The 15,032-nt window shown below is 42.7% G+C and overlaps 2 protein-coding genes across 12 annotated transcripts in view; one reads left to right on the forward strand and one right to left on the reverse strand.

Moving 5' to 3' along the window:
• Nucleotides 1-15,032, forward strand: part of CASK (calcium/calmodulin dependent serine protein kinase) — a 401,591-nt gene that overhangs the window by 273,818 nt on the left and 112,741 nt on the right. For all 11 annotated transcript variants that reach the window (XM_033201840.1, XM_033201843.1, XM_033201848.1 and 8 more), the window contains exon 9: nucleotides 1,758-1,841. In XM_033201840.1, the coding sequence (XP_033057731.1) occupies nucleotides 1,758-1,841 (84 nt within the window). The remainder of the gene's footprint in view (nucleotides 1-1,757; nucleotides 1,842-15,032) is intronic.
• On the reverse strand, nucleotides 12,295-13,608 carry LOC117078310 (WD repeat-containing protein 55-like). Its single transcript, XM_033201852.1, has one exon. It carries the CDS (start codon nucleotides 13,532-13,534, stop codon nucleotides 12,383-12,385), a length of 1,152 nt encoding a protein of 383 aa, XP_033057743.1. The 5' UTR covers nucleotides 13,535-13,608; the 3' UTR covers nucleotides 12,295-12,382.

Consider the following 15,032-nt stretch of genomic DNA (forward strand, 5'->3'; position numbering starts at 1 on the left):
CAGGTGCATGCCACCAAACCTGGCTAATTTTTTATTTTTTTCATAGAGACAGGTTCTTGCTAGATCTTGAACTCCTGGCCTCAAGTGATCCTCTCATCTCAGCCTCTCAAAGTGCTGGGATTACAGACATGAGCCACCACACCCAGCCAACCACCCTATTTTAAATTTCAATGTACCCAATCCCTCCTACCTGCTTCACTTTTTTGCCTTATTCCATAGTACTTTTGACATACTCTATAATTTACCTTTTTTGTGTTTTCTCACCTTCTTGCACTAGAATATGATCTACATGAGGGCTGGAATCTTTGTTGGTTTTCCTTGTGTATGCCAAATGCATAGGACAATGCATGGCATATAATCAGCTCTTGAAATATTTGTGAAATTAATGAGTACTTATAGCATATGAATCCTCAAGATACATTGGCAAATTAGAGTAGGACCAAAGTGAGGAGAAGAGTAAGAAGAGGTTTAAAATATACATGACGGACCAGTCACAGTGGCTCACATCTGTAATCCCAGCACTTTGGGAGGCCAAGGTGGGAGGAACCCATGTGAGTCCAGGAGTTCAAGACCAGCCTGGGCAACATGCAAAACCCCATCTCTACAAAATATACAAAACTTAACCAGGCATGGTGGCACTTGCCTGTAGTCCCAGCTACTCGGGAGGCTGAGGTGGGAGGATTGCCTGAGCCAGGGAGGTTGAGGCGGTGGTGAGCCAGGATCTCACCACTGCACTCCAGCCTGGGTGACAGAATGAGACCCTGTCTCTAAAAATATATAAATAAATAATGGGGGATTCATTTATTTTTGAAACAGGGTCTTATGCTGTCACCTAAGCTGCAGTACAGTGGTGAGATCCTTGCTCACCACAGCCTCAGCCTCCCAGGCTCCAACAGTCTTCTGCCTCAGCCTCCCAAAGTGCTGGGATTACAGGTGTGAGCCACCACACCTGGCTTGCAGTGAGCTATGATCAGACCACTACACTGCAGCCTGGGCAACAGAGGAAGACCCTGTCTCAAAAAAACAAACAAACAAACAAAAAAATAAAATAAGTGTGTCCTAATTAGAAGAGTCTGTAATTGTTATAGTCCATGACAATGTAGAATGCTGAATCAGTTGTGGAATTGATTTTTCAAATGCTTGTTTTACCTGGCAAATACATCAAAGGTAACTTGAGGCCAGGCACAGTGCCTCACACCTGTAAATCCCAGCATTCTGGGAGGCCGAGGCGGAAGGATCACTTGAGCTCAGGAGTTTCAGACCAACCTGGGCAACATAGCAATACTCCTTCTCTATTAAAAAACAAAAAAGATTAGCCAGGCATGGTGCACTTATATCCCAGCTACTCAGGAAGCTGAGGTGGGAGGATCACTTTGAGCCCAGGGGTTCAAGGTTGCAGTGAGGTATGATTGTGCCATTGCACTCCAGCCTGGGCGACAGAGTAAAACCCTGTCTCAAAAAAAAAAGTAACAATGCCTTTATAATAATTACGATTTGTTATTTTAGCCATATGTATGAAATTTATGTGACCTATTATTCAGCCCTTTATTGCTGAAAATGAATATTATTTTATTACTATCAGTTTACCCTTAATGTCCCTCATTTCAGATTGCTTACCAGTATCATGGAATAAAATCTCCAATCTAAAATTCAATCTGAGTTTTCTATTTAAGAATTTTAGCTTTATTATTTATTTTAAATTAGCTTCTGCACTTTTGTAAACGGTTATATATGTTCATTATCTTTCATCTACATAGGAGCGGGATCGTTATGCCTACAAGATTCATCTTCCAGAAACAGTAGAGCAGCTGAGGAAATTCAACGCAAGGAGGAAACTAAAGGTAAATTAAACAAATCAGCAAAAAAGCCAAGCAGATATAGTTAATGATCATGTTTTTATTCTGTTTTGGTGCCCATAAATATGTACTAATGCTGGCCATTGTTTTTGTTATAGCTAAATTCTCATTTCCAAAAATTACCACCACTTCAATAAGATTTTGGCTTTTTAAAATTTTTTTTTTTTTTTTTTTTTGAGACGGAGTCTCGCTCTGTCTCCCGGCTGGAGTGCAGTGGCCGGATCTCAGCTCACTACAAGCTCCGCCTCCCGGGTTTACGCCATTCTCCTGCCTCAGCCTCCCGAGTAGCTGGGACTACAGGCGCCCGCCCCCTCGCCCGGCTAGTTTTTGTATTTTTTAGTAGAGACGGGGTTTCGCCGGGTTAGCCAGGATGGTCTGGATCTCCTGACCTCGTGATCCGCCCGTCTCGGCCTCCCAAAGTGCTGGGATTACAGGCTTGAGCCACCGCGCCCGGCCGGCTTTTTAAATTATTTAAGGTAGTATGTCAGTATGAGTCTAAACAATAAATTATAATAGAAGATTAGTTGTATTTTAGATTTGTCTTAAATTTATAGCAGAGATATATTATTATCCATTATTATTGAATATAAATCTAGACCATGTTTTTTCAAACTTAAATATTTTGACAAATGTATGTTTATTTCAATGGAAATAACTTTGAATTAGAATTGGAACTAGGGGCCGGGTGCGGTGGCTCATGCCTGTAATCCCAGCACTTTGGGAGGCCGAGGTGGGTGGATTGCCTGAGGTCAGGAGTTCGAGACCAGCCTGGCTAACATGGTGAAACCCCGTCTCTACTAAAAATACAAAAATTAGCCTGGCGTGGTGGCGGGCACCTGTAATTAATCCCAGCTACTCAGGAGGCTGAGGCAGGAGAATAGCTTGAACTCGGGAGGTGGAGGTTGCAGTGAGCTGAGATAGTGCCATTGCACTCCAGCCTGGGCAACAAGAGCGAGACTTCATCTCAAAAAAAAAAAAAAGAATTGGAACTAAGATTGAACAACTATCAGAAAGCATAAATAAAATCTTACACTACCTTGATCTACTAGAAAATATTTACAGCTCAGATCACTTTTCTCACCTTCTTTATTCTTCCCAGGTGTCTTTCTCCCTCTTACCACTCTCCCTATCCTCCACCTCACAGAAAAAAAAAAAAAAAAAGAAGAAGAAGAAAACTGGTAATCACCCCATATGGGGAGTCCATTTGACTTTAAAAGGTTCTGAAAAAGACCAAACATAAAATAATGGAATCTTTTCAGCACTGAGAGAAAATGCTATGAGAGAGCCAACCCTCCAGAGTAACAAAGAAAAATTGATTATCTTAACTTCTTAAAATTAATTTATGTTTGACTTACTTTTGATACTGAAAAATGTTAACTGTTCTCTAAGTGGTTGATTGGATAGTAGTCTTCCTTAGTCACATGACTCCTGCCAACTATAAAACTTTTCTTCTTAAGTATTTTCAGATAAGGGCCGGGGTCGGTGGCTCAAGCCTGTAATCCCAGCACTTTGGGAGGCCGAGACGGGCGGATCACGAGGTCAGGAGATCGAGACCATCCTGGCTAACCCGGTGAACCCCGTCTCTACTAAAAATACAAAAAAAAAACTACCCGGTGAGGTGGCGGGCGCCTGTAGTCCCAGCTACTCGGGAGGCTGAGGCAGGAGAATGGCGTAACCTGGGAGGCGGAGCTTGCAGTGAGCTGAGATCCGGCCACTGCACTCCAGCCTAGGCACTGAGCGAGACTCCGTCTCAAAAAAAAAAAAAAGTATTTTCAGATATCCCATACATTCTAATAATACTATGAATTTATTTTTCAACCCCTGAAGTTAGTGAATTATTATGTGTAACTCTAGACTTATAAAAACATTTATATGAATTTTGAGGAAACTGTTAGGCCACAATATTATCCTATAGACCTGAAACTTTTAACATGGTACCCACTAGCCACATGCAGCTATTTAAATTTAAATTAATTAAAATTAAATGAAAGGTCAGTTTCCCAGTCACACTAGCACATTTCAAGTGCTCAATAACCACATTTGGCTAGTAGCTACTCTATTAGACAGCACAGATGTAGGACATTTCCATCATTACAGAAGGGTCTATTCAACCGTGCTCCTATAGAACAAGGGAAATATTAACATATCATTGTTGATGTTGATTATTCCCATTTTAGCCTTTCTCCTCACTGATTTGCAATCAAGGGTTCAAACTGACTCTTCTCTATTTGCTTTAACAGTGGTTGGCCAAAATAATTATTAATGATAAGCCATTATTGAGATGGTACTCGAGGAAGTTTCCCAAAACTTTTATTCTTTTTGCCTTGATATCCACCTAAACCTGTGTAGCCTACAAATAAAAAACTCTTATTTTCCGTGGTGAAATTTGGTCAACTGTTTTTGAAGTTAGTTTCCTCCCCAAAGGAACTATTATTATACTTTTTTGTCAACTCTTCTGTAAGTCCTTCTAAACCTAATGCCGCTTTGGCCTCATGTGACATTACACTGTATGGGGTTGAACCTTTCATTGCCCAAATACAGACATTTCACCAGAGGGCTTGGGCTTGCCCCATCACAAGAAACACATGCTGTACTTCTCCCAGGGCCACAGAATCAGACTTGGGCCTAAAATAGCCAAAGTGGTGACTAAGATTCTTTTGGACAGGGCCAAGCTGTCAAAACAGAGGGGTCATGTGGATTTACCACATCCCTTTGCAGGGCTATTTAAAGTTTTAAGACCCACCAAACAACCTAGAACTAGGAACATCAGCAGGGTCATTAGTGAACGTGCTTGGCTTCTGATAAGGCTGTATTCTTTTGAGTAGTTCAGCCACTTTGTTAAAACATGTTACACCTACCATCCTCAAGGAACTAATTCTCATTCTGCCTCTTCAGTGGACTTCTAGAACAGAGATTGCAACTTTCTTGGCTTTCAGAGTTCACCACACACTTTATTTTCACACAACTAGGTGCTCATCCTACCCAGACACTATTCTTAACCTCCTCAATGGTGGGTGACAGTTGAATTTGTAATGACTCCCTTGGAAGTGATTAAAAGGGAGTTCACAGAAAGCAGTAGAAAATTACTTTTGTGGCCAGGCACAGTGGCTCACACCTGTAATCCTAGTACTTTTGGAGGCCAACGCGGGCAAATCGCTTGAGCTCAGGAGTTCGAGACCAGCCTGGGCAACATGGTGAAACCCCATCTCTACAAAGTATACAGAAATTAACCAGGTATGGTGGCCATGCATGCCTGTAATCCCAGCTACTTGGGGGCCTGAGGCAAGAGGATCGCTTGAGCCTGGGAGGTGGAGGTTGCAGTGAGCCAAGATCGCACCACTGTACTCCAGCCTGGGTGACAAAGTGAGACCTTGTCTCAAAAAAAAAAGAAAAGAAGAAGAAAATTACTTTGGTAACTTAGTCATGATGGAATGATGATAGAAAAATGTATCTTCCCCATTTTGGTTACCACACGTTTCATGTGTCAAGTTTTTTCCTCCTAATTCATACTAAGCTCTGGAATTGTAATACTTCAGTTAAAAAAAAAAAAATCCTCTAGATAACAACACTTTCTTTAATAAACTACATAGTTCTGAGCACAGAACTGAATATGAGGATCATATTTTCTCAAACTGAATATTAGGATACATGAGACAGACTGCACGATCTCCAGGCTCTGTGGAAAATCTGTGCTCTGTGGTCTGGGGCTCTTAAGGAGGCACACCTGTACTCTAACCCTGGCTGTCATCTACTGAAGGAGGTACTAAGGAAAGTGGTAACTATGGATATCTGAAGATGTCTATCCAGAGAAGACACAGGAGGAATGTATTCTGAAGTCATCCCCATTGCTGCTTCAATTATTTCTACCCCTAGAAAGCAAATTCCCCACAGTAAAGTATGCTGAAGAAATTCTATACAAATAGAAGCAATATTCTATGTTAGGGTAAGTTTATTGCAGTCCAGTTAAGAGATGGTGAGTTGAGTCCACGTGATTCAGTTAAGAGGATAAAATCATTTATTTCCTATATACAGAAAGCAAGGATTTCGAATAACTTTCTACAGTTTTTCTTTATTATTGTTGTTTTTTTGTTTGTTTGTTTGTTTTTTGAGACAGAGTCTCACTCCGTCGCCTAGGCTGGAATGCAGTGGTGTAATCTCGGCTCACTGTAGCCTCCGCCTACCAGGTTCAAGCGATTATCCTGCCTCAGCCTCCCAAGTAGCTGGGACTACAGGCACCACCACATCCACCTAATTTTTGTATTTTAGTAGAGATGGGATTTCACCATATTGGCCAGGCTGGTTTTGTACTCCTGACCTCAAGTGATCTGCCCGCCTCAGTACCCCACAAAGTGCTGGGATTACAGGCTTAAGCCACCGCGCCCGGCCTTTATTAATTTTGCAAATTGCAAAAGTATTCTCTGACTTACTGATTGGTCTCTTGTGTTCCTGAACTGTGCATAACTACAAAAGGTTTGTTTAAGAGTGCCATTTTCTAGTACTGTATAGAGCTGTACTATCCTGTACAGTAGTAAATAGCCATATGTAACTATTTACATTTCAATGTTAATAAATTAATATTAAATAAAATGTAAAATTTGGTTGCTCCGTTGCGCTAGCCACCTTTCAAATGCTCAATACCTCGTGTGGCTGATGGCTACTGTATTAGGCAGCACAGGTTTAGAAAATTTCCTTCATCACAGATAGTTCTATTGTACGGTATTGCTATGGAGTCTTGGTACCTGCAGAGTAATGCTTATACACTAAGCAGCACTTTTTGACAGGTCAACCAGGAAGCTATAATAGATACTTTTTGGCAGTCTTCTTTCTGTTAATTCAACAAAAACTAACTTAAAGATTTATCAAAGACCTTTGTGCCTTAATGAAACCCAGCATTTACATACAGTCCTCTCTGTGGTAAGGGTTTGTACAAAGGCAGTAAATTGAGATAGCAATCGTTGTGGACTTCTGCTAATCGGAGCATTAAATCTAGTATCAAAAACATAACCTTTGAGCCCGAGCAACATAAGGAGACCCCGGCTCTACAAAAAATAAAAAATTAGCTGGGTGTGGTTGCATACACCTGTGGTCCCAGCTACTTGGAAGGCTGAGATGGGAGGATCACTTGAGCCTGGGAGGTCAAGGCTGCAGTGAGCTGTGATCCCACCACTGCACTCCAGCCTAAGTGACAGAGTAAGAGTCTGTCTCAAAAATAAGCGGGGTGGGGACCTTAATTCTAAAAAGTGAAAACTGTTATTCTGGTATGAACAGTTCCACAAATATTCTGGTATGAACAGTTCAAAAATAATGTGAAGTGATTTTGATCTTATATATTGATTTTACAAATCAGTTAATTTGTGATTTTTTTTTTTAAGAAATACAGGCCGGGCGCGGTGGCTCAAGCCTGTAATCCCAGCACTTTGGGAGGCCGAGACGGGCGGATCACGAGGTCAGGAGATCGAGACCATCCTGGCTAACACGGTGAAACCCCGTCTCTACTAAAAAATACAAAAAAAAAACTAGCCGGGCGAGGTGGCGGGCACCTGTAGTCCCAGCTACTTGGGAGGCTGAGGCAGGAGAATGGCGTAAACCCGGGAGGCGGAGCTTGCAGTGACTGAGATCTGGCCACTGCACTCCAGCCTGGGCGACAGAGTGAGACTCCGCCTCAAAAAAAAAAAAAAAAAAAAAAAAAGAAATACATATATAGGCCGGACGCAGTAGTTCACGTCTATAATCCCAACATTTTGGGAGGTTGAGGCAGGCAGATCACCTGAGGTCGGGAGTTTGAGACCAGCCTGACCAACATGGAGAACGCCATCTCTACTGAAAAAAATACAAAATTAGCCAGGCATGGTGGCACATGTTTGTAATCCCAGCTACTCGAGAGGCTGAGACAGGAGAATTGCTTGAACCTGGTAGGTGGAGGTTGTGGTGAGCCAAGTTTGCACCATTGCACTCCAGCCCGGGCAACAAGAACGAAATTCCATCTCAAAAAAAAAAAAAAGAAAGGAAAGAAATACATATATAGATATATGTTGTTCTTTCTTTTTTAATTGAGACAGGGTCTCACTCTGTTGCCCAGGCTGGTCTCAAATTCCTGGACTGAAGCAGTCCTCACACCTTGGCCTCCCAAAATGCTGGGATTACAAATATGAGCCACCATGTCCGACCAGTTTATGATTCTGAAATGTAGAATTTGTTACTTCCTGTTGGGCAATAGATTTTGAAAATTATCAAAATCTATTGATAATTTTGGTACATTTTATCATATTTATCAATATTACATTTGGTACATATTTAAATATTATGGTACATTTAAGACCATCTTTATAAAATACTTTTACGTAGACCCAAAAATTTCTAAGATATCTATCCGTGCAATTACTCTTAAATATAGCCATATCTAGTACACTTACAAGTGTCATTTTTCATTTTCTCTAGAGAAAATACTGCAACCTCTTTTAGTCATACATTCTGACTGAATATTGTGAAATTCCAGGTTATACCAACCTATGTTTAGGTTATGTTTGAGTATTATATATGTATAGACTATGCAGACTAAATGAATGATAACTTTGGTTGTGACTATATGGACACGTATCAAAAGTTCTGATTTAATTAATCATCTCACCTAATTATCATCTAGGACCTAACTCTTAAGTATAATCAACCCAAATTCTTTAACATCTCTACCTTGAAATGATTTTCTTGACTTTTGCTCTTCTCTGTTCAGCCTCAACCTCTCCAAATTCTCCACCCTTTTAAGGCTTTTGAGTTCAGTCGTCTGAATTCTAATAGGATGATTATCTTTTGAATTTTTTTGTCACATTCCATTAGTATGTTCTGGTGATACACTTTCCCTCCTCAGTATATTTCCCTGTTCACTCAGGAATATGACTATATATTACCTTGTTATTTAGGTACAAAGCCAATTATTCTGTATCTGATACTTGTATATTTTGTATTTAGATGTTTTAAAATGTACCCTCCTGTCATGACTGTGTATTACCTTGTTATTTAGGTACAAAACCAATTATTTTATATCCAATACTTGTGTATTTTGTATTTAGTGTTTAAAAATGTACCCTTCTGCCATTGTGCCTATCAAACTTCATGATGCATGTTTCTGAGCTCAGAAATACCAAAAGGGAGTATTCAGTTTTTGGCTTTTGTCTTCAGGTCAGCAATACATCTTTGTTCAGCTCTTGTGTTCCTCAATATCTTTGTTCCCCCCTTAAGTGCATTCAGTAGTTTAACTTAGCAGAAATCTGACCTAACCATTTTCTTGTTTTCCACTTCCTTAAATGCCACACAGAATCATCTAGCCAGAAGCATTCCATTCTGATGTTTGACATATTGACATTTCAAGAAAACTATAATTATGATAAGAATTCTAGGCCGGGCACGGTGGCTCAAGCCTGTAATCCCAGCACTTTGGGAGGCCGAGACGGGCGGATCACGAGGTCAGGAGATCGAGACCATCCTGGCTAACACGGTGAAACCCCGTCTCTACTAAAAAATACAAAAAACTAGCCGGGCGAGGTGGCGGGCGCCTGTAGTCCCGGCTACTCGGGAGGCTGAGGCAGGAGAATGGCGTAAACCCAGGAGGCGGAGCTTGCAGTGAGCTGAGATCTGGCCACTGCACTCCAGCCCTGGCGACAGAGCGAGACTCCGCCTCAAAAAAAAAAAAAAAAAAAAAAGAATTATTTCTGGTTCTTAACTACAAATTAAAAACTTGTGGTGCTCTTTTTCTCTGAATTTATAATCTGCCTTCTCCTTTCTAGGTTAATTTGCTTGATAGAAAAGTACTTTAATATTATTTATCTTAACAGATTGTGAATAGTCTAATTAACTCAAAAGTATTATGTTTTACCTTTAAAAGATACTAATTATACCTTCTAAATTAAAGCAGGTAGAAAACTTCTTTGTCAAGGGTTTAATAAACCAGAAAGTTTGAAGAACTACTTGTATGTATAAAATCTGATTTTTTTATTGTTGTATTACATTATTGCTATTGATGAGCAATATTACATTATTGCCAACCCCTGTATTACATTATTGCTCATCAGTAGCTCATCAGTAGCAATAATGTAATATAGGGGTTGGCAAACTATGACCTGGGAGTCAAATCCAACCCACTGCCTATTCTTGTATATAAAGTTTTATTAGAACACAGCAAAGTACATTAATTTGTATATTGTCTATGGCTGCTTTCACACTACAATGCAGGAATTGAGTAGTTGCAAAAGAGACCATATGACCTTTAGAGCCTAAAATACTTACTGTCTGGTTATTTACAGAAAAAAAATTGCTGACCCCTAGTATAGTAGAAATCCTTGAACTGGGGAGAGTAGTCATTGGATGTCAATTATGTCTACTCTTCATTGTGTCTCTAAGTTGACAGAGACCTTAACAGGTTGCTAAGCCTCTCTGGACCTCAGTTTTCTCATCTGCAAAATGAGTCTCTTAGAATGAATAATCTCTAAGGTTGATTCTCAAACTCTAATAAAATTCTATGAATCCATAACCTATTTCAGAATGATGTTGCTGTTTTACATAATAGCTTGCATTGAATATTTAAACCACCTATAGTCACTGGGTTCAGACAACTAAATATTAGGTAGGGCGCCATGGCTTACACCTGTAATCCCAGCACTTTGGGAGGCTGAGGCCAGAAGAGTGCTCGAGCCCCAGAGTTTGAGACCAGTCTGGGCAATATAGTGAGACTCAGTTTCTATTATTTAAAAAAAAAAAAACTACATAAATTAGACAGATTAATTTAAAACATGCTACTATTGTTTCAAAAGCATTTACATCTCAGGGCTCTTTTAAATAGTGTTTTCCTAGTAGTATAGGTATTTTTTTTTTTTTTAGCATGAATCTTCTTTGTTGTCCTGATTTGTCTTCTTTGTTGGTTTTTATTTGCGGGGAGGGGCAGCTGAGCCAAAGGGGTCAGAAATTCTGCCCTTGGGCTCCACCACATGGCATTCTGGTTTTGGTTTCTGTGTAGTTTTGGGTCTTTCTATGCTGGTTGTATTTATATTAAACCCCTGGTTAGTATATACTTGTGTCTGTGCTATCTTGCCCTAGCTTGGAGTTTGTCTTATACTGGTAGAGTGAATAGCTGCTACGGGGCAAGTACTTCCTCATATCAGCGCTTTGAATGCATCTTGTGCTGTACTGTAGGGTATTATAAATATATATCCAGGCCGGGCGTGTTGGCTTTTGCCTGTAGTCCCAGCACTTTGGGAGGCTGAGATGGGTGGATCACCTGAGGTCAAGGGTTCGAGACCAGCCTGGCCAGCATGGAGAAACCCTGTCTCTACTAAAAATACAAAAATTAGCCTGGCGTGGTGACGGACACCTGTAATCCCAGCTACTTGGGAGGCTGAGGCAGGAGAATCACTTAAACCCAGGAGGCGAAGATTGCAGTGAGCCGAGATCATGCCATTGCACTCGAGCCTGGGCAACAGGAACGAAATCCTGTCTCAAAAAAAAAAAAAAAACAAATTCATATCCAGCCAGGCAGCTGGGATTGAATTGAAAAATTCATATCAATCCCAGCATTTTGGGAGGCCAAGGCAGGAGGATCACTTGAGTCCAGGAGTTCAAGACCAGCTTGGTCAACATAGTGAAACTCTTGGTCTCTACCAAAAAAATAAAATCACAAAAATTAGTCGAGCATGGTGGCACATGCCAAGTCTCGGCTACCAGGCAGGCTGAGGTGGATCACTTGAGCCCGGAGGTCAAGGATGCAGTGAGCCATGATCAACCCACTGCACTCCAGCCTGGGTGACAGAGTGAGATCCTATCTCAAAAAAATGTTTTTTGGCCAGGTGTGGTGGCTCGTGCCTGTAATCCCAGCACTTTCGGAAGCAGAGGCAGGTGGATCATTTGAGTCCAGGAGTTGTAGACCAGCCTGGGCAACACAGACCCCTGTTTCTACCAAAAAAATTTTAAAATTAGCCTGGTGTGGTAGTGCACACCTGTAGTCCCAGCTATTCCAGAGGCTGAGGTGGAAGGACACCCTGAGCCGGGACACATTGAGGCTGCAGTGAGCCATGATCAAGCCAGTGCACTCCAGCCTGGATGACAGCAAAACCCTGTCTTTTAAAAAAATAGGCCGGGCGCGGTGGCTCAAGCCTGTAATCCCAGCACTTTGGAGGCCGAGACGGGCGGATCACGAGGTCAGGAGATCGAGACCATCCTGGCTAACACGTGAAACCCCGTCTCTACTAAAAATACAAAAATTAGCCGGGTGAGGTGGCGGCACCTGTAGTCCCAGCTACTCGGGAGGCTGAGGCAGGAGAATGGCGTAAACCCGGGAGGCGGAGCTTGCAGTGAGCTGAGATCCGGCCACAGCACTCCAGCCTGGGCGACAGAGCGAGACTCCGTCTCAAAAAAAAAAAAAAAAAAAAAAAAAAAAAAAAAAAAAAAAAAAAAAAATAATTAATATCTTCTCTGGGGTGCAGCTCAGTAAGCAAGACTCTTGCCTGGTGAGGACCTGTCTTGGGATTCAATTCATTCCCTCAGTCACTGTCATCCCCAGTCTCCTCCTCTTCTTCCTGAGCCATGGAGTCTTCTCCCTCTTCCCTCAGTCCTGCGAAGAAGTCATCAGTGCTCCAAGTCTTGCTGCTCAGAGCCCGCAGTGGTCCTCCCTTTTTTTTGCGCCGACGGTAGTCATCCACCACCACAGCTCGCAGCTGGGCCATGTCCCAAAACTTGAGGCGCTGGTCATGGCCACTACTGGCCAGGAAGCGGCCACAGTGGGAAAGGGCCAGCTCCTCCACAGGCTCCCCAGGGTGCTGGCCCACACTGCCCACCACTCGGTTCGGTAGGATGTTCACAGCCCTGATGACTCCATCGGTGGAGCCAGTACACAGCAGACTCTCAGTGACTGGAACCATGCAGTCGATAGATTCAGCTCTCACGGTAAAGCGGTCACTTGTGGCCCCAAAGCAATTCCAGTTGAAGAGGTAGATGGTACCTTCACTGGAGCCACAGGCCACCTTCTTCCCACATTTCATGAGGGTGACAGAGGTCAGATCCCCAGACTGAGGCTCTGAGAGCAGCTCAAACCGACGCGTCTTAACGTTGAAGACGCCAAGGCAGCCATCCCCACTGGCTGTCAGCAGCAGCTTCTTGGCTGGATCCAGAGCCATGTCTGCGATGTACTCTTCATGTTGCCTCATATCCATTAAGGGGCCCTCCTTCCGCTGGTCCCAGAGACGGATACCACCCGTGTCATCCCCAGTGGCTAGAACATTCTCATCTACCAGCAGAAGACTGTTGATGGGGGCACCATGAGCCTTGGAAACACGTCTTTCTAGTCGCCCCTGCTCCACATCTAGAACATGGATGGCTTTGTCCTTGGAGACAGTAACAAGCTTCTGCCCATCTTCAGAGAAGGCCATAGCTCGGCAGGCCTTGAGATGGTGACCCGATGACCAGAGCTCCTTGGTTTCTCCCTCTTGGCAAGAGTAGGAAAAGACGAACACGTCCCCGTCCACGTCCCCTGCAGCCAGTAGGTCACGGGCCGGATGGAACGCCAGCCCACTGGCCGGAGCTTCCAGCACGATGTCTTCCAGAGTGTCCCGGATCCGGGTCGGGGCTTCTATGGAGTCTGGGTCGTCCTCATCGCTCCCATCCTCAGCGGGCCTCTCCTCACAAGTGCGGTCCATGCTGAGGACTGCGAGCCGCACCGCCGCAGGGCAGTCAGCCTCGGAACCACCCACACCGTGGGCGGAGTAGCCGGGGACTTAGTATAGGTATTTATTATAGATCTTTGACTATAGCAGTAGCAAGAACAGCCTTGAAGCATATAACTAACATCTTAAGAAATACAGTTGTACTTCATTTGAAAATAAAAATAAAGCATCTCTAAAAGCCTAGTTTCAGTGTGTGGGAAACGTGATTTGATATATAAAAATTCCATTCCCCCCAGCTTTTAGGAAAAATGTATAATACGTAAAGTGAAATAAGTTTCTATAGAAAGAAGAACTCAACATTGACTACTGTTTTTTCAACATGGCAACTCTAATTCTGCATAAGAACCTTTCATGCGTAACTTTAGACTTTTGGAAATCTCAAAAGTTACCTGGAATGTTAACATCAGTATCACCTCTCTCTTTTTGCTCTTCCCTTTCTACAGTAAATAAACTTTGTGGAAATATATTTTATTAATGTTTTCTGGCCAGGCACAGTGGCTCACACCTGTAATCCCAGCACTTTGGGAGGCCGAGGCAGGTGGATCGCTTGAGAGCAGGAGTTCAAGACCAACCTGGGCAACATGGTGAAACCCCATCTCTACAAAAAAATACAAAAGTTAGCCAGGCATGGTGGCACAGGCCTGTAGTCCCAGCTACTTGGGAGACTGAGCTGGGAGGATCGCTTGAGCCTGAGAGGTTGAGACTGCAGTGAGCCGAGATTATGCCACTGCACTCCAGCCTGGGCAACAGAGCGAGACACTGTCTCAAAAAAATAGTAATAATGGGCCGGGCGCGGTGGCTCAAGCCTGTAATCCCAGCACTTTGGGAGGCCGAGACGGGCGGATCACGAGGTCAGGAGATCGAGACCATCCTGGCTAACACGGTGAAACCCCGTCTCTACTAAAAATACAAAAAACTAGCCGGGCGAGGTGGCGGGCGCCTGTAGTCCCAGCTACTCGGGTGGCTGAGGCAGGAGAATGGCGTCAACCCGGGAGGCGGAGCTTGCAGTGAGCTGAGATCCGGCCACCGCACTCCAGCCTGGACGACAGAGCAAGACTCCGTCTCAAAAAAAAAAAAAAAAAAAAAAAAAAAAAAAAAAATAGTAATAATGTTCTCATATTAGCAGATACCTAAACACACACAAGTTTTATCTTTCCAGAAAAATTCAAGAGTTAATGTTAAAATGTAGACTTAGACTACTTAGGTGATTTGATAAACTAACTGAGTGATTCTACATAGACCAGCAAAAGGCTGTGCTCACGTTCTAGTTCTTTATTAGCAGAATTAGTAATGATATACACTTACAAAATGCTTTACAATTCGCAAAGCACTTTCATGAATACATTATGACTTTTGCCAATCCTGTAAGATAAGTCCGTTTTAATATTCTTTTTTTTTTCTTTTTTTTTTTTTTGAGATGGAGTTTCGCTTTTGTTGCCCAGGCTGGGGTGCAATGGCACGATCTTGGCTC

Source organism: Trachypithecus francoisi, unplaced genomic scaffold (genome assembly GCF_009764315.1).
Source record: "Trachypithecus francoisi isolate TF-2019V2 unplaced genomic scaffold, Tfra_2.0 Lachesis_group6, whole genome shotgun sequence".
Lineage (NCBI taxonomy): Eukaryota > Metazoa > Chordata > Mammalia > Primates > Cercopithecidae > Trachypithecus > Trachypithecus francoisi.

Excerpts from the sequence above, each read along its gene's own strand:
- LOC117078310 (XM_033201852.1), bottom strand. The coding sequence starts at position 13,534 with ATGGACCGCACTTGTGAGGAGAGGCCCGCTGAGGATGGGAGCGATGAG.